The following is an 18,079-nucleotide window of genomic DNA, read 5'->3' on the forward strand; positions in this document are numbered from 1 at the left end:
CAGCCTCCGCCCCCGGGCGCAGCCGGGTCGCGCGCGGATTGGCCTTTGTCCCCCGGGCTGCGCGGAACTGGAGCCTCCCGGCGCCGGGTCTGGACCGCGGCCTGGTCGCAGCTGATGGGGCCGCCGCCGCCACGGGGCCCCTATCCTCCGGGGCCCGGGCTTTGTAGCCTGCAAATTGGAAATCCTCCTCGGGGTGGAGACTCTGGAGGCTAGGAGCCTCGAGCAGGGCGCGTGGAGACCACAGAAGAGCCCGCTCCGGCAGGGTTCCGACTTGCCCCGGGGCTGGGGGGCGGCCGCTGAGCCTCAGTTTCCTCGGGATGCAAGGGCAAGAGGAGGATGGGTCCTGGCAGTTTGTCGTGCTTGTCCGGTGCCGAGAGAAGAAACCCACCTGTAACGCACACGCGCGCGCGCGCGCGAGCAAGCAAGCGAGCCAGCCACTCTCAGATGTCTAAGAGCGGGTCAGGTAATCCAATAAATAAGGCGATATTTGTGCTTCCTTACTAATCTGTAGTAAACAGTGGAACAGACCATCAATTGCTCGTGTGTAAGTTAAGAAATTAAGGTTGAAGGTGAAGAAAATTAAAACAAGTGCGCGAGAGTGGAAATAGTACGTTGAGGCTATCCCACCTGAATTTCAAGAACAGATCTGAGACATTGAACATGAATGACCACAGATCTTATAAGTTACAGGAAGACATGATCCTCCGTTAGACTTAAGCACTGTCCTGAGTCATTCTAAAAGGAGGAAAAGTAAACCTGGAACTGACTTAAATCCCTTTAAGACAGGCAAGCTAGTTTCAAACCAACAAACAAAATCAAGCAAAAGATCATTAAAAAGCCAGCAAAGAAAGAAATTAGCAAATTGGACCTCAGAAGAGACACACACTCTCAATCATAGAGTTGCTAAAGGCAATTGGAAGAAATGATGAGGTAAATGAGCTGAACAGAATTTCAAAGGATAGTGTGTGGGGGATTATAAAGAGACTTTCCCCCCAGCTTTGTCTCACCCAAAGATATGCCAAACATTAGAGGCTATTTGCCAGCACAAGGTGGGAGATCAGATGAATTCAGCCTTCCGACTAATGTACAGGTACAGCCCACTCCCTGCTGATAAGAACAATGGGTTACTTCCCACTGAAGACTTTCAGCTATCTGCTCCACTGTAGGTGGGGTCCACATCCTACTGATAATGGTTTCTTTTAAAAAAAATTTTTATAATGGTTTCTGTGGAGAGGCAGAGAACAAGTCAAATCTGCTCAGTGACATCCAAAGTTAGACTGCCATCTGAATCTAGGATCCGCCCATCTTGTCACATGTGTGTCCCCAATCCCTCCCCTTCCTATTGCAGGTATACCCCTAGATCGTCCCCCTCTCATTACTGTATTACCTATAGTACAACCCCTTCCTGCGGTGTATGTCTTTACTGTAATTAGGGTGCTTGCATGCTCCCCCAAAGAGATATAAGCCTTGGTTAGCAATAAAGCTCAGCTCTCCCCTATACCCTTCCTCTCTCCCCTCATTCCCAATCCCTCTCCCCCAGCTCTCTCCCTGGCTCTCCTCTCCCCACCCCACCCTATCCTCTCTCCCAGCCCTCACTCCCCTGGTCCCCTGTCCTTCCTCTCCTCTCTCCTGCCCTCTCAGCCCCATGCTGTGCATGGACCTGGCTGTTGAGATCATGGCCATCCTGGAGGTGAGCATGCTACTGTGAAATGTGTCAGACTCCATTATTTCAGCCTCTCTTCTCTCTCTCCTTAGTCTCTGTGACTTTATTATAATCTTAATTTTTTTTAACCATACCATTCCGCCTATGGAACCTGTGATTAGTTGTGGGGAGCTGGCCCTTCCCCCACAAGTGTGGTAGTTATATAATCTGCCACCAATTTGAGAGGATTAAGAGTGAAGGGGTGGAGTTTCCTCTGTCAATCGGGTCACAGCTTGACCTCATTTGGAGGTACTAAGGAGATAAATAGCTCACTGGAAACAGGACTCACATTCACTACCAGAGACATTCTTGTTGACAACTGACATGGAGACAGGCTGATGGCAGTCAGAGACTCTGAGCTGAAGGAACCACGTGAAGACCCCTGCCAGAACTGAGATGCCTCTACCACCACTGGATCCACAAGACTTTCCACCCACTGGCCTGTGATCTTCCTGAATTTGGCATCATTGCATGTGTTACATGAGTCTGAAGAGGAATTTATAGAGTGGTATTGGACATATGGACTAATATTGAACTTACAGACGTGATCTCAATATTCAACTGCTCTTGCATATAAAGCTCTTTCTTATACACATGAGTGTCTATGAATTTCTCACACAGGAAGCTTTCAAAAAGACAGTCAAATATTACAATGAAATGTGCAAAGACCAAGAGTTAGAAAACCAAAAATGAAGAACACACTCAGCTGCAAGAACTGAAGGAAAAAGAAATCAAACCTCGGCTTACAATTTTGAAAGATTCTATGAGAAACTGTTGAGGGATACAGGCTGCATCATAAGAAGATGGGGGAAATACAGTCGCTGTACGAGATAACTAGTTGACATTCAAACATTTCAGGAGATAGTATATTATTAAGAACCAATGGTACTGAAGGAAGTTCAAGCTGTGCTGAAAGCATTAGCCAAAAACAAGGCTTCAGGAATTGATGGAATGCCCATTGAAATGTTTCAACAAATTGATAAAGTACTGGAAGTGCTCACTCATCTATGCCAGGTAACATAAAAGAAAGTTACTTGACCAACTGACTGGAAGATTCATATTTGTACCAAAGAAAGGTGACCCAACAGAATGCTCAAATTATAGAACAATATCATTATCACATGAAATTAAAATTCTGCTGAAGATACTCCAACAATGGCTGCAGCAGTACATTGACAGGGAGCTGCCAGAGGTTCAGGCTGGATTCAAAGAGGGTGTAGAACAAAGGATACCATTGGATCTTGGCTGAAAGCAGAGAGCACTGGAAAGATGTTTATTTGTGTTTGATTGACTATGAGAAGGCCTTGGACTCTGTGGACCATAACAAACAATGGATAGCCGCGAGAAGGATGGGAGTCACAGAACACTACATTGTGTTCATGCAGAATTTGTACATGGACCAAGAAGCATTTGTAGAACCAGAACAAGAGAACAGTGCATGGTTTAAAACCAGGACAGGTGTGCATTAGGGTTGTAGCCTCTCACCAGACTTTTTCCATCTGTATGCTGCGCAAATCATCAGAGAAGGCGTATTTTATGAAAAAGAATTTGACATCAGGATTAGAGGAAGGTTTAAAAAATGTACAATATGCAGATGACACCTTGTTTGCTGAAAGTGAGGAGGACTTGAGGCATTTACTGGTGAAGATCAAGGACTTCAACCTGCAGTATGGATTACAACTCAATGTAAAGAAAAAAATCTTCACATATGGACCAGTAAGTAGCATCATGGTAAACGGAGAAAAGATTGATGTTGTCAAGGATTTTGTCTTGCTTGCCTCCACAATCAGAACTCATGGAAGTGGCAGCCAAGAGATCAAGCCATGCATTGCACTGGGGAAATCTGCCCTACAGACTTCTTTAAAGTGTTGAAAAGCAAGGATGTTTCTTTGAGGATTAAGGTGGGCCTGACCCAAGCCATAGTATTTTCAATGCCCTCATGTGCATGTGAAAGATAGAAATTGAATAAGAAAGACCAAAGAAGAATCAATGCCTTTGAATTAGGGTGCTTGTGAAAACAATTAAGTCTCATGGTCTGCCAAAAAAAACCAAACCAATCTGTCTTGTACAGCCAGAGCGCTCCTTACAGGCAAGGATGCAGACTTGATCTCTCGTACTTTGGACAGGTCAGGAGAGACCAGTCCCTGGAGAAAGGCATCACGCTTGGTAAAGTAGCAGGCAGTGAAAACGAGGAAGACCTTCGACAAGACGATGGGCCCAGTGTCTGCCACAGTGGGCTCAGACACAAGAACAATTGTGAGCATGTGGCAGGACCGGGCAGTGGGTAATCCTAAGGAGCTGAGGTGGAGTCACCTCCTGCCCGTTGCTTTGTGCCCCTCACTTCAACCCCACCCCCCAACTGGAAGACGGGTAAATGGTTGCATCTGAAGTGAGTCACTGTAGATGTGAGGTTGTGATGGGCCAGTGCTGCCCCCTAGAGTTGTTCAGAGGCAGGGTAGAGGGGTCTGGAATCTAGTACACCCTTCTGTCACCTCGGTGTCTTGTTGAGGCAGCATCTGTCCCCACCCACCCACCCACCCTGGTCCATTTACAAAGTTGCCTGTGGGCTGGGCACAAACTTAGGCTACCAGCGATCATTTAGCACAGGCTGGCTTCTCTGGGCACCTCTTGGGTGATTATCATTATTAGGGGGTTAAGTCCGTGCTCATCTTCCTTGCGTCTCTATTTTCACCATCTTTGAAATGGGTGAGGACCTGGGCTGCTCACAGCAAGGCCGGCAATTGGAAATGACCAGGGAGAAAGGGGAGAATTTCTACTCCCGGGAAGTGTTACAGCCTCAGAAACCCACACGGGCAGTTCTGCCCTGTCCTATAAGGTCGCTGTCTGCTGGCATCAACTTCATAGCAGTGAGTTAGGTTTTGGTTTCTGAAATGGGTGTCCTCTCTGGGCAAAATGAAAGGGACACGGAAAGTGGAGGGGGTGCTGTCCACTGCCACAAGGGGGCAGCACGAGCTGGCAAAACATGACTGACCTCAAGCCTCCAAGAGGAGGCTGGGTGGCATGGTGAGTTGTGCTGCATTGGGCTAACTGCAAGGTCAGCAGTTCAAAACCACCAGCGGCTGTGAGGGAGAAAGAAGAGGCTTGCTAAGCCAGTAAAGAAGAATTACAGCCTCAGAAACCCACAAGGGCAGTTCTCCTCTGACTGTGGATTTGGGTTTGCAGCAAGCTCCAACCCTGCAATGTTTCTGGGGCTGAAAAGGGTGGTTTATGGAGATGGTGGGTTCAGGGCGGAGCTGCGTTTAAACGGAAAGGTTGGCAGTGGGAACACCACGGTCTCCTCCAGAGACGTCTGCTTCTGTACAGTCGGCAGCCTTGGGAACGCTAGGGCACAGGTCTACGCTGTCCTCTCGGCTTGCTGGGAGCTGGGGTCACCTTAGCAGCAGAGGCGGGTGTTAGCAGCCTGACCCAGAGGAGCTAGCTGAACCCTTACCGCCCTGGGCGGGGTCTCATCATTCCTCCAGAGGAAACCGAGGCTAAGAAAGGTGCACTGTCTTCTCACGTGTCCCCTGGACTGGCCCAGCCCCACTCAGGCCTTCTCCCACTTTGTCCTTTCCCTCTGCTTTGTGCACAAGTGCGCGACAGCGTACACACACACACACTCACTCACACGGAGTGTACTCATTAGAGCCACGGGACTTAAAGGGACAGGTAAGGAATGAATATTTTCCATGGCACTGCCCCATAGGGTTTCCAAGGGTGTCATCTTCGTGGAGGCAGGCTGCCACGTCTTTCTCCTGCACCAACAGGGTGCCCCAGCATTATTGTACTACCTACTGTGTTATAAAAGAGCCCAGTGGTGCTGGCCCGCTAACCACAGTTGTTGATTCAAACTCATGAGCCACTCCAAGGGAGAAAGATGAAGCTCTGCTCCCACCAAGACTGACAGCCTTGGGAACCCTACAAAGGATCACTGGCTGGGGATGCACTGGCCAAGCACTTGGCTGCTAGCTGAAAGGTGGCTGGTTCAAACCCACCCGTCGGCATCGAGGGAGAAAGGTCCAGAGTAGGAAATCCTGTGGCATAGCTCCGTTGTCTTAGAGGGTGGCGTGGGGTCAGCAGGAACGCCAGAGCACATAGCATCTACCTGACTGCTGCTGACTTATGGCGACCCGTGTGTTACAATCTAGCACGCTCCATAGAGCTTTCTTGGCCAACATGTGTCATGCGGCAGTTTGCCCAGGCCTTGCTTCCTGAAGCCATGGGGGTGGGGAGGTTTCAATCTGTCGTTTTTTCAGATTAGCTGTTTGTGACACCCAGCCTGCAAGGTGAGGGTAGGGGTCGGAATCCCTGCCCTGAGATTTGCAAGGTGCAGCCCCACCCCCCACCACCTCAGAGCCTGGCTCCCTTAGCCTGAGGTATCCTGATGGAAATGAGATCGGAAGGTTCCCCTGCCTGCTTCCCAGAGACTGGGTGGGAAACGCCCGCGCGCACGTGTGTGTCTTACAGAGAGCCTACATATCCCCCAGGCTCTCCACCGGGGTTCTTCCACGTGACACTCTAGAGAACATAGGTTCTCAAAGTTATTTGGCCCCCACCCCCTTTTCAGGGGAAAAAGAAATTGCGCCCTGTTGGCAATTAAACACTTTTGGACTGTTGCCCATCATCCAGGATCAACTGCAGATCATCTGCTCTTGCAGCTCCCCAGATCTTTCCAAGGAGCCCCGGTGGGGCCGTGGGTTATGAAATGGACTGCTGACTACAAGGTAGGCAGTTCAGGACCAGTCGCATCTGCGGGAGAAAGATGAGGCTGTCTGCTCCTAGGAAGAGTTGCCTTCTGGTAAGCCCCCAGAGGCGGTTTTACCCTGTGCTATCGGGTCGCTGAGTCGGAATGGACTCAATGGCAGTGAGCTTGGATGGTCCCGGTGCCCGTGGTTGGAGGAAGCACTACTTTGGAAGACTGATCACACCACCTGCTCTCACTTCCCACGGAGTCCCCTCCTCCAAACACCCCCAGGCTGCTGCCCCGCTGGCTTCTTTGGGGGATGATGCCCACCCCGGGGCCAGGCTTTCATCCCTGTAGAACTCCACCTACCTGTCCTCTGGTTCCCCGGGGGTGGTTCGGGACAAAGCCAGTGAGACCCCGAGCTGGGTTTCTGACCCATAAAGGGAATTACTACCTCGCCCACAGGAAAGGAGGTGCAGCTCAGAGCCCCCGACTTGTGTTGGCCAGCATTTCCCCCGTGGTTTCCTGCCCGATTCTAAAAGCACTTGCTGCCCCTTGTGCCCTAGCTCATCCCTGCATCTGGCCTCCCTGGAGCTGGCCCCAGTGTATTCTCTAAGCCCCGATTGGGGTACCCTGCCCTGTCCGGAGATGGCGCCACCTCCCTCCCCAGGGCCACAGGAAGCAGAGCCGGTGCCTGGTGAGTGCTCAATGAATGTCATTGTTAATATCCGCACAGTGCGGGCACGTGGTGGGCGTTCGGTCAAGGTAGCCCTTGTTACAGACAACGCTCTAAAAATGCGTGTCTCCCCTCCTCCCTCCTGGTGGTCCACAAATGTGGCTCAGGATTCTCCCTCCAGCATCTCCCCCCAGCAGCACTGCCCACCCCGTCCCAGGCCCCTCTCTGCCCACCTGCAGCCCAGGTGCCAGCCACTCCGCTTGTTTACTTCCTCAGCAGGCTCCCCCTCTGCCCAGAGCTGCCAGCCAGCCAGCCAGGTGGGCCTGGCAGCTCAGGCTCGACCACCAAGGTTTCTCCCCTCCCCACCAGGCAGTGGGTCCCGCTCTGCTCCCCCTGGCACCTCTGGTTCTAGCCCAGAGGAAGCCAGGCTGGCACCTGGTCACATGGCCTGCCCTCCCGTAGGTTTTAGACTCCACCAGGTGGGGAACTGGTCTCATTGTCTCTGTTGCCAGCGCCCGCTGGACACAAAGTCCAGCTCGTGGCAGGTGGCAGCGAATGTCGGTCCCAGCCTGCTGCCCATGCATCACCGGCTCGGGCTGGAGACGTTGCATGCATGAGGGACCCGGGGGCCTGAGGGCAGCTGAGCGCAAGGTTTATACAAGAACCCAGGGCGGCAGCAGGACCGGGAGTGTCTGGAGCTGGGGTAGCAGCCAACCTGAGTTGGGGTCAGGGTCCTGGGCCCCTTCACTCCCCTGGGGGCACAGTATTGGTGGCTTGAGGGGAACACCCCAGGAAGGGCTAGGCAAACGGGGCCACTCTTCATCCACTCGTCCAAGCTCCTGCAGTCTGCCTGGGGTCAGGATCTTGGGATCCCATTCAGGGGAAGGGGCACAGCCCACCCACCAGGCTGGGACCACCACGTCCATCTGGGACATCTGTCAGCCAGTGGGCTGGGTCCAATGTGCAGAGCTCCTCTGGGCTGCAGGGAGTGGGTGCCCTGGGTGGGCAGCAGGCGCGGCAGCAAGGGGGCCTAGTCCAGCGGCCCCTGGAAGATGAGGCGCACACAACCATGCTCGCCGGTCAGCCAGGCCCCACAGAAGGGGCAGGCGGCATGGAACGCATGGGTGCCATGGGGCAATGGGGTCTGGGCCCAGTAGCGGGCGGTCTTCTCGGAGCAGACGTGGCCGCAGGGTGCAAAGGCATGGCTGGGTGGCCCGGGGTCCAGGCAGAGGCCGGCCTCCTGGCCCAGCCACAGTGGCACGTAGGGCCCCACGAGGCGGCAGAGTGGACACTCGCGGGCCTGTGGGCCCCTACCCCGCCGGCAGCCCCAGCCGTGGTAGCCGTGGACGTGGCCGCAGCGGACGTAGACCCAGGGCTGTTGCTTGTCAGGGGCCGTGCGACCTCGGGCCGGGCTAGGGAAGGCCAGGGTGCTGAGCCCCACAGGGCACTGGGGCCGCGCGGCGTTGGCCTCCTGCCGCTGGGCCTCCAGCTGCTTCAGCGTCGGTGCCCGCAGCAGCCCAGCTGGTGTGCGCCACAACAGCGTGGCCCCGCACAGGTCGATGAGCGAGCCATCCTGCAGCACATTGGATTCGTTTTCCACCTGCCAGGGCGGCAAAGAGCCTTACTGTCTGAGGGTGGGCAGCCTGCACCCACTTGAGCTTCCTGGCCCAGCCCGGGAACCAGCCTAGAGATAGTCCCCTGGCAGGCAGACTGGCACAGGGAAGGCTAGGCAGTCCCATAGGATAGTGGGCAGGTGCCACCACTGACCCTGACACCACCCGTCCCCTCCCCACCCACTCTTGGCCAGACACAGGCCTGGGTTTCCACATCTGGCTGTTGAATCAGAGGTTTAGCAGCTCAGCAGATGTTCTAGAACATTTCCTCAGCTTTCCACAGATGGCAGAAGTGGGAACTCTCCACCCAGACTGCTGGGGTCTGTGTGTGTGTGTGTGTGTATGTGCACGCGCGCACATGCAAAAGCAAGCACTGGTGTTAGTGCCAGAATCCCGGGCCGTGGTGCTCACTGATTGCATGTGACCACCTTCTGTGTCTTCCGTGCCTCACCCTCCAGATGGAGGCCACATCCCAGCCCTTCCGGTGCTTCTCGGGAAGATGAAATGAATTACTTGATGTCCACACAGGGCACTTTGTGAGCACACAGTAGGCACGTGGCAAATGAAAGCTAGTGATGTCCAGCTGTCCAGCTGAGCCATGTTTAACCCTCTTCCCTCAGGCGAACCGATAGGCCAGGAGGCCAGCCCTGTTACTCCCAGAGACTTGGTGTCCCCTCGCCAGGAGGAACTCTGTCATGTGGCCCATTTGAGAACGTGACCTCGGACCAGCCTCTGGCCCTCTCTAGAGCTCCCTGCCAGCTCCTAACTCAATTCCTTGGTTTGTGCCACACGGTGCGCCCGACGCCATCTGGGCCAGTGACTCTCGCCCGCTGGGAGAGGAGAATAAAGAGAAATCGTCCAGATGCGGCAGACGTGCCACAAGCTGCTCACACCCAGCCAGGTGCCACCCTTAGAAGAGGAAGTGATTGCTTCTCACGGCCAGCATCCTCAACGTCTCTTGGTACCTCGAGGTGTGACTGCATGTGCAGGACTCTAGTAGCAAGGGCCACGTGCAGAGACAGCGTCTTTGGCGAGTGGCACATGGCAAGAACTCCTGAACGACCTTGGGCAAGAGGGCTGGGGACCCTTCCCTGGCTAAGGCAGGCCACGTGGGGCCGGGAAACCTGGAAGGGGTAGGGAGGGCTCCGACCAGAAGCCTCTGGGCCAGGCCACCTACCAGCTTCCCCCGCTGCTGGGCCGAGCGGCTGTCCCGAAGCGTGTACACGTTGCCGCAGACTGAGATCTCCCGCCAGACCCCCGGGGCCGAGTCCTCTGAGAAGCCGCCGGCTGGGTGCATCACCAGGACCCCATTAGTGGTCAGGCCGTCCATCAGGCCGTCAGGTGTCCGCCACTTGGCTGCCCGCTCCTGGGACCACCAAAACAAAACACAACAACCGGCACTTGGGACTGGAACCACGTAGTGGGCGGGTTTCTTGGCTGTAGTCTGTATGGGAGGAGACGGCCAGGCCTTCTCCCCTCAGTGCTGCCCAGGCAGTTGGCTCACAGCCTCCATCTTTGAGCCCTCCCCAGGGGCCACGTGGGAGGTTAAATCGCATAGCCCTGGTGCACAGGCTGCTTGGCCTTCTTCAGGGACCCGCTATGCTGTACCCTTGGGTCAGAGGTGGCCCAGAGAGTCCCGGAATTGGCACTGCACGGCCTCACTTGGCTCATCTGTTAAGTGGGACTGCTGCTCATCCTTGTCCAAGTCCTGATTCTGACCCTGCGCATCCCGCCTCCCCCGACGCCCCCACCAACCCATCCCTGCCCCTGCCGAGGGCTCACTCACTCCAAGAAAGATGTTGCTGGAAGCATCGAAGCCAGCGGCATAGATACGGGCAGTGTAGGGTGGCCGGCGGTCACAGAGGATGCGGCAGGCGTAACGGGAGATGGTGCTCTGGGCGGAGGGGCCCTCACTGGCCCCCCCTCCGGGGGACGTGTCTGTCACCACAAAGTCAATCATATTCTCAGTGGAGCGGCCAATCTGTGAGGGGCAGGCAGGCACAGGGATCAGAGAGGCTCAGCTAAGGCCCCAGAGCTTCACACCTGGGGTCCCCCATTGCTGCTCCGCTGCCTTTGATGAGGCTGCCAGAAGGGGGCAGCACCATTCCGCCTCCCAGGGCCTCTGAGCTCCCAGGTGGGGATCCTAGGTCTCCGTCTGCCTCCCTCAAGGCTGGCTGAGGAGCAAGTCAGAGAGGGCAGCCTTCCTCAGCAATAACCAGTCCAATGCCGTTAAAACGGAGAATGGGCAAGAGGCAAGATCCGTGGCTTGCAAGTGTTCAAATATTCGCAGCAAATAGTGATTCTCTCGCAATTCTTTATTATACACCAGGAGCGCAGTCAATACTGTGGTTATGTGTTGGGCTACAATTCAGAAAGTCAGCAGTTTGAAATCACTAGCTACTCCGTAAGAGAAAGATGGGGCTTTCTACCCCCATTAAGTTACACCCTCAAACTCTCAGAGGCAGGTCTAGCCTGTCCTATAGGGTCACTATGAGTTGGCTTCAACTCATGGGCACGGAGTTTGGCTTTGAGTTATATGACAGGTGGTGTTGCTGGGTGAGTACTGGCCTGCTAACCATGAGGTTGCTGGTTCAATCCCACCAGCACCCGGTAGGGGGAAAGATGAGGCTGTCTGCGCCTGTAAATCCCTATATAGCAGCGGTTCTCAACCTGTGGGAGTCGAACGACCCTTTCACAGCGGTCGCCTAAAATCATCAGAAAACATATTTCTGATGGTTGGGGCTCACCACAACATGAGGAACTGTATTAAGGGTCTCGGCATTAGGAGGGTTGAGAACCACTGAGTCGAAATTGACAATGGCAGTGGGTTGGGCACTTTATTGTTTTTGATTTTTAAAAGTTTGCTTTCGTGTGAAAGGCTTTATGTGCCATCAATTCACGTAACCTTCCCCGCAACTTCATAGGGTGGGAACTATGACTAGCCCCGTTGGACAGGTGAGGAACTGAGGGCTGCAGAGGTTAGTAACTCCTGCTGGGCTCAGAAGCCAGGGAGAGTGGCTGCACACCCTGCCCTCAGACCCACTGGGCTGGGTGCCTTCCTACAGTCTGGGATCCGGCCTGAAGTTGAGTCTGGATACAATCACCGACTGGGGAATGAATCGGTCGGGGTCACCTGGAGGAGTCGCTGGCTGTGCTGCAGGTTCCAGAAGCCCTTTCTGTGAGGCCTTTGGTCCTCCAGCTCTGTCCAAACCCCCAGTCCAGTGGCTGGGAGGGGCCGGGGCATACCTGGAACATGTCTGTATCGCTGTCCTGAGTGTACTCCACTATGACGGAGTGGCTCCGGGACAGGGTGTACGAGATGCTGTGCTGGCCTCGGTTACTCAGGGCCTGGTGGGGAGAAAGGAGACGTGGATTCGTGGGACTTGTGGCCATGAGAAGGGTCCACCCCTGAGCCAGAAGCCAGGGCCCAGGGGTGTTCTGTGCGGAGCTGGAGTTTGTACCCTGAACTTCTGAGGCCAAAGCGTTCCCTTTTGCCACTGCTGTGTGATGGTCACGTCCCTCCCTGAGCCTCGGCTGCCTGAACAATGATTCTGATGGCTTCTGCCCAGTGGCTGGTGGCCAAGAGGCTGCAGGCAGGCAAGGTCGGGGGGGGGAGGAGAAGCGCATCACACTGTAAAGGCCTGTGCACATGCGGGCCCCATTCCTCTGGGAGCCCTATAACAATGGCCGGGGTGACACGGTGGCCTCGCCTGCCCCAGAGGGGCTGTGGGCAGGGCTGAGGTCCCGGGGCCTGAGCAGGGAGGCTGGGGCAGGTGCCAGGGCTGCTGGGATCCACTGCCTTGCCTTGGAGACGAGCGGTGTGGAGATGTGGTGCATGACGTCCGGCTTCACCCCATTGGCATGCGGCCGGCGGCTCAATGCCAGGCGACTTCGCCGGCGGCCCTTGTCCCCACTTGCCAGGCACCCGTTGTAGCTGTGGAGGAGTGGGGGGGTGGGGGGAGAAAAAGCGAACAAGTGAGTCTTTGGCAAGACTTGGAGGAAACGGGCGACTTCTGAGCAGCTCCATCCTAAAAATCAAACCCTACAGCCACCCTCCAGGACTGCCTCATCCACCACCTCACTGGTACACCTGCATACCGGCCAAAGGCTTCTCCAGTGAACCGAGTGTTGTCTGGATGCCCAGCCCGGGGCTGAGCCTTGAGGAGGCAGAGGATGCCGCTCTTGGGCCTGTTCTATGGCCTGGGGGACACAGCGGGAGTCCTAACTTCTCAAGGAGTCGAGGTAACCACCTGCATGGCCCAGGCACAAGCCAACTGCCTGCAGCCCCAAGGCAGGAGCCAGGGTTTCTGGCCCCAAGTCAAGTTTCTGAAGAAGTGGTGGGTGGGGAGAGCACTTTGCCCGAGTGTTGAAGGACTGGGAAGGATTCATCCTTGGGGAACTCATTTACTGCCTCGGACGCACCCGTGAAACACCCTCAGTGCCCCCACCTCCATCTCCATCAAACCTTTCTTCTGAGCTCTCAACCGGAGGGAAGGACTAGGAGAGGCCAGGTGGGCCAGAGCCCAGACGGACTGCTGCCAAGCAGGCAGGCCTGTGGGTTCCTGGGGTGTCATGTGACCAGTGACCTCATGGAATCTGTGCAGCGCCCTGCCAGGCCAGTGGCTCTCTTCCCATTTCACCACGGAGGACAATCGAGGCTTAGGAAGGTCACCTGACGACTGAAGTCTGAGGGTGGTAAGGGACACCACAGTCCGTCTGAGCGGAGGGCTCCACTTGGGGCAAAAGGCCCCAGGCTGCTCGGGTTCAGTGAGCTCACGGGATGGGGTGGGGAAGTATAGTGGTGGTGGGGGGTGGTGCAGCTGAGGCCTCAGAGGTTGGGGGAAGGGCCCGAGTCACCAGGCTAAGGACTCTAGGCTTTATTCCCCGAGAAAGTGCTAGGGAGCCACAGAAGGTCTGGGAGAAGGGAGTGGCAGGGTGAACAGGTACCAGACACAGATGACTGCTTGAGTCACAAACTCCCCAGGGAACTTGGCAAAATACAGGTTCCCTGGCCCCGCCCACAGGGAGTCTGGTTCTGTAGGATTGGGGTGGGCCAGGCCGTGTGAATTACGGAGCCAGGGTTTAGGTCTGCTGCCCCACAGAGGCCAAACATCCGCCAAGAAGGCCTGGACCCTCAGGTCTGCGGTCAGACCCACAGTGGCGTCACCCTGGTCTGATCTCTTTGCCCTGTGAGGGGTGTCACTTCTGCCCTGTGGGTAGCTTCACACGGGAGGTGGTTAGACCATGAGAGGGTCAGTTGAGGGGATGGCTCGGGACTCGGCCTGTGGCTTAAATCCTGACTCTTGTGCTCTGTCAAACAGGGCCAGTGAGCAGGTCCTTCCCCTTAGGGTCATAGCAAGAAGGGAAGAGCGAACGCATTTTCAAATGCCCGGCAGAATGTTCGTTATCGTTATCAGAGTAAAAGCAGGTGGCAGGTATCAACTGTTGGGGCTGTTTGAGTGGTCTCCAACTCACAGCCACCGACCGACCCTACAGGGCGGAGGAAGACTACTCCCTACAGATCAAGGCTTTCTTTCTTTTTTTTTTTTTTTTAATATGGAACACTTCACGAATTTGCGTGTCATCCTTGCGCAGGGGGCACACTAATCTCTGTATCATTCCAATTTTTTAGTATATGTGCTGCTGAAGCAAGCACCAGATCAAGGCTTTCTGTGACCTTTTGGGAGTAGATCACCAGGTCTTTGCCCCTAAGAGAGGCTGCTGGGTTCAACCTTCTGCTCAGCAGCCAACCTGCACTGCCAGGGCTCCTCCCAGAGAGAGGAAACCCGAAACACCTTGCCCATGACCATCTGTCGAGTCAATCTGACCCCAAGCCACCCTAGAAGCCAGCGGAGTGCCGCATGGGGTGTCCAAAGTGGAGGCTTCATGGTGGCCGCCTGCCACATCTCTCCCTGGAAAAGTGGCTGGTGGGGTCGGGCACCATCAGGGCCAAGAAGCAGTAAGTAGCCATTAGCATTTCTCCACATTCTTCCAGCACAGCTAGTTCATCAGGACTCATGGCAGGGGGAGTGGCCTAAGGGTGAGGGGGAGAAGAGGGGCCTGTGCTGAGGGGCCTGGTTCAGGAGTCCTTTGGGGGAGGGTGCAGGGGTGCAGGAAGGGTCAGGCAGAGGCTGAGAAGGGAGGTCTGCCCAGCCACCAACTCGTGGCCTCCTCTTTCCTGGCCTGTTTCCTCACCTGTATCATGTGTGTGTGTGTGTTGGGGGCTGGGGAGGGGGGTGGTCAGCTGCAGCTTTAGTGTAAAGCGCATTAGACCTAGAGTCGAAAGAGACCGGGGTCTGGATGCAGCCCTGCCACTTACCAGCTGTGTGCCCTCGGGCCAGTCATTTCCCCTCTCTGAGCCTCGGTTTCCTCACCTCCTTCCTCACAGCATCTTTGTGAAGATTGAAATGAAATAATGTTCATGAAACGGCGCGGCACAGGCCCGCCTCACAGAACCCTGGGTATGTGCCAGGCACTGCCCTAAGAACTCTCCAGAAATCACTTCCTTCTTTCCTTCCTTCCAACAACCCTGGAGCCCTCTGAGGTAGTGATTATTATTAACATCATCCCCTACTGGCCAGTCGGGGAAACTGAGGCACAGGGAAGTTCAGCAACTTGCAGAGAGGCACAGGGTTTGAATCAAGCGGTTTTGCTGGAGAACCAGAATGTGTCACTCCCTCCACACACTGCACACAGTAGGCGCTTTAGGAAAGGCAGCTGGCGTGGTGGCATCCCCCTCCTCTGATCAGATGCACGGTGGGCAACCATTAACTCAGTAATTGATGAGAGATGGGGAGGCAAAATAACTATTGGGAATCAGGGCAGGTTGGGTCCACTGGATGGCTTGATCGGATCAGATGTGGTGGGGGTGGGCCCAGCAGCAGAGGGGCACTAAGCGGGAGGCCTGGGGTCCTTTCGGCTGCCCTGGGGTACCTGCGGACCCACCCTGCCTGGCCCAGGGGCACTCACCCCAGGACGATGAGTTCACCATACTTGAGGGGCTCCTCCCCTGGCTGGGCATCTTCTACCAGAGACGAGAGGACACAGGAGCCCTTGCTCCCAGGGTGCCGGAGGTCTGAGGTCTGGGGGGACCCCACTTCAGGGTTTCCTTCCAGTACCATCTAGAAGGAGGAAGAGAGCTTTGCGGACTTCCACCCTCACCCCCAAACCAATTACTGACCAGTCCATTCCAAAACCAAGCAATGCCATAGGGCAGATTAGAACTGGCCCCTGGGGACTCCAAGGCTGTCAATCTTCAACTAGGGAAGCAGACGGCCTCATCTTTCTCCCACGGAGCGGCTAGTGGGTTTGAACCAGGAACGGAGCACTTGAACACGCCACCACAGAGCTCCTTCCCCTCACTCCACGCCCCCCCACCCCTCAGTCTCAGTTCCAGCCTGCTGCAGAGTCACTCAGGCTAAGGCTGAGTGACCTTTCACCCCCTCTGTTGCTATGGAAACCACGTCACCTCAGCAGGGGGGGGGGGCCTAAATTGCCAGAGTTGCTGGGTTACCAGGAAGGGGAGATGGTGGCATGGTACCCACAGGGCCGGCCGGCCCCGTCAGACGGGTGACCGCAGTTAGAGGGCCAGGGAGCTGAATCCACTTGACCAGAGGCTGCTTTGGGATGAAGGCTCCTGTCTGGGGTGTGCTTGGAGGGGCACCCCTGGAACTGGGGGGCGCTTATCCCGTCTCTCACTCAGTTCTTGAATTGAGCTCCAGTGCCCGGCCCTCAGAGATTCCCCGCGCGGCTCAGCTCTTGGAATCTAGCCGTCCGTCTTCATCTTTCTGACTGCGTCCAGGCCTCTGTCCGTCTGTTTCTCAATGACTCTCTGTCCTCCCAGCGGCTTGCCCTTCTCGCCGTCTCCCCAGCTCTACCTGTCTGCCCGCCGCCTCCACCCCACCCTTCTGCCTCAGTTTCCCCATTTTGGCTTCACCCCGCGGGCAGGCCTCCGGGCCCCTCCCTCCCGCAGGTGTCTGTCCCCCGAGGTCCGCCCGCGGCGTCCCCCGGGCTGGGGCTGCAGCACAGCCTCGGCCGCAGGAGCCCGTCTGGAAACCGCCCCGCGCCGGGGGCCGCCCGGCCTGGCCCGCGCCCCGGGCGCCCAGGCCGGCCCAGAGGCTACGCAGATGCCCCCGCGGGCCCGCTGCCGCCCCCCGCGCCCGCCTCACCTCGCCGCGCTCCGGCCCCGCTCGCGCGGCGTCCTCCCCGCCTCGCCCCTGCTCGGCCGGGGCCGCTGCGGCGGGATGGCCCGGCCGACGGCGGCTCCGCGCAGCCTCGTCACGGGGACACCCGGGGCCCGGAAGGCGGCGAGCGCCAGCCGCCACGCTCCGCCCACGCCAGGAAGCCCCGCCCAGCAGCCCCGCCCCCGGGAGGGCCCCGCCCCGTCGGAGGCTCCGCCCCTGCGGCTAAGAAGAGCCCTAGTCGGTGGAGCCCCGCCCTTCCCTCGATGCCCCGCCCCACCCATAAGCCCCGCCCCATCGTGGGGAGCCCCCGCCTACCACACTGTCTCAGGAACGCCCTCGCGCCTCCTGGCCAGCTCCCAGCCGCTATCAAAGCTCCCAGATCTCAGTTCCGGGACTCCCCAGACCCCGCCCCGTTCCGGAGGCTCCAGGTTCTCCCAAAGATCCCAGCATCCGCTCCCTACCGTCTTCAGGTCCTAACCAAGCCTGAGTCCTGGAGACCATCCCTCCCCCCCCCCGCCCCCCCCCCCACACGCTTGCGAAGGAGGAGGAAATTGCCCCTACAGGAGCCAGCTGGACCACCTTCCTCTGTGCACTAAGTGTTCAGCAACACCCTCCTCATCACACACGTCCCCAAGATGCCAACAACTCACCCTAGGAGTCCTAGGAAAGAGTCGGTTAATTGCCCGTTTCACAGATTGGAAAGCAGATGTGACAAGTGACACGTGCCTGCTTACTTGGACTCTCAGCTTTGTAATGACTCCAGAGTTCGACCTAAATTCTGTACTTTGGGGCACTAAGGATGGTGGGCAGAGCCTTTGAGGGACAGCAGGGGAGACCCAGCGATGCTTCAGACCTGATCAGCCAGCCCAATGCCTCTAGTCACTGGGGCACCATGACCTCCGGCTGAGAGGGGTGGTCCAGGAGCCCTGGTCACATAGTGGTTATGCATGACTGCTAACTGCAAGGTCAGCAGTTTGAAACCACCAGCCACTTCTTGGGAGAAAGCCGTGGCTCTTGTACTCCCAGCTTCTAATAAAGAGTTACAGTTTCAGAATGAGTGGGAATTGACTCGATGGTAGTGAGGGGGATTCATCCCATCTTAAGATCATGTGTGTTTCAGGAGAAATCAGCGCAGGCTGCCCTGGGTAGGCAGCCTTTGGCCCTACCCAGGAAGGTTGGGTGGAAGTTTGTGGGCAGGTTCCTGAGAGGGGGCATGCCCTC

The 18,079-nt window shown here is 56.5% G+C and overlaps 1 protein-coding gene, 1 long non-coding RNA gene and 1 other non-coding gene across 5 annotated transcripts; 1 reads left to right on the plus strand and 2 right to left on the minus strand.

The window, feature by feature from the left end:
* Nucleotides 1-81: 81 nt before the first annotated feature.
* Nucleotides 82-12,151, plus strand: LOC142444439 (uncharacterized). Its single transcript, XR_012783913.1, has 3 exons — nucleotides 82-463; nucleotides 6,953-7,083; nucleotides 9,296-12,151. It is a non-coding gene; the product is annotated as an uncharacterized LOC142444439 (long non-coding RNA).
* PELI3 (pellino E3 ubiquitin protein ligase family member 3) lies at nucleotides 6,949-16,996 on the minus strand. 3 transcript variants are annotated; one of them, XM_075545333.1, is made up of 8 exons: nucleotides 16,844-16,996; nucleotides 15,645-15,796; nucleotides 14,995-15,066; nucleotides 12,480-12,609; nucleotides 11,922-12,023; nucleotides 10,462-10,656; nucleotides 9,853-10,041; nucleotides 6,964-8,662 (listed from the first exon to the last, which is right to left on the minus strand). In XM_075545333.1, the coding sequence occupies exons 2-8, from the start codon at nucleotides 15,794-15,796 to the stop codon at nucleotides 8,093-8,095; spliced, it is 1,410 nt and encodes a 469-aa protein (XP_075401448.1). In that variant the 5' UTR covers nucleotides 16,844-16,996; the 3' UTR covers nucleotides 6,964-8,092. The 3 variants fall into 3 exon arrangements, with proteins under 3 accessions (XP_075401449.1, XP_075401448.1, XP_075401450.1); XM_075545334.1 differs by lacking the exon at nucleotides 14,995-15,066 and having other exon boundaries at nucleotides 6,949-8,662; XM_075545335.1 differs by lacking the exon at nucleotides 6,964-8,662 and having other exon boundaries at nucleotides 8,701-10,041.
* Nucleotides 14,226-14,331, minus strand: LOC142447519 (U6 spliceosomal RNA). The gene has a single exon (XR_012784216.1). It is a non-coding gene; the product is annotated as a U6 spliceosomal RNA (small nuclear RNA).
* Nucleotides 16,997-18,079: the final 1,083 nt, after the last annotated feature.

Source organism: Tenrec ecaudatus, chromosome 4, assembly GCF_050624435.1.
Source record: "Tenrec ecaudatus isolate mTenEca1 chromosome 4, mTenEca1.hap1, whole genome shotgun sequence".
Taxonomy (NCBI): Eukaryota; Metazoa; Chordata; class Mammalia; order Afrosoricida; family Tenrecidae; genus Tenrec; species Tenrec ecaudatus.

Coding starts and splice junctions, on each gene's coding strand:
- PELI3 (XM_075545333.1), bottom strand. CDS start 15,796: ATGGTACTGGAAGGAAACCCTGAAGTGGGGTCCCCCCAGACCTCAGAC. Junction 10,042..10,461: donor CCAGCAACATCTTTCTTGGA/GTGAGTGAGCCC, acceptor TGGTGGTCCCAG/GAGCGGGCAGCCAAGTGGCG. Junction 8,663..9,852: donor CCCAGCAGCGGGGGAAGCTG/GTAGGTGGCCTG, acceptor CCGCCCTGGCAG/GTGGAAAACGAATCCAATGT.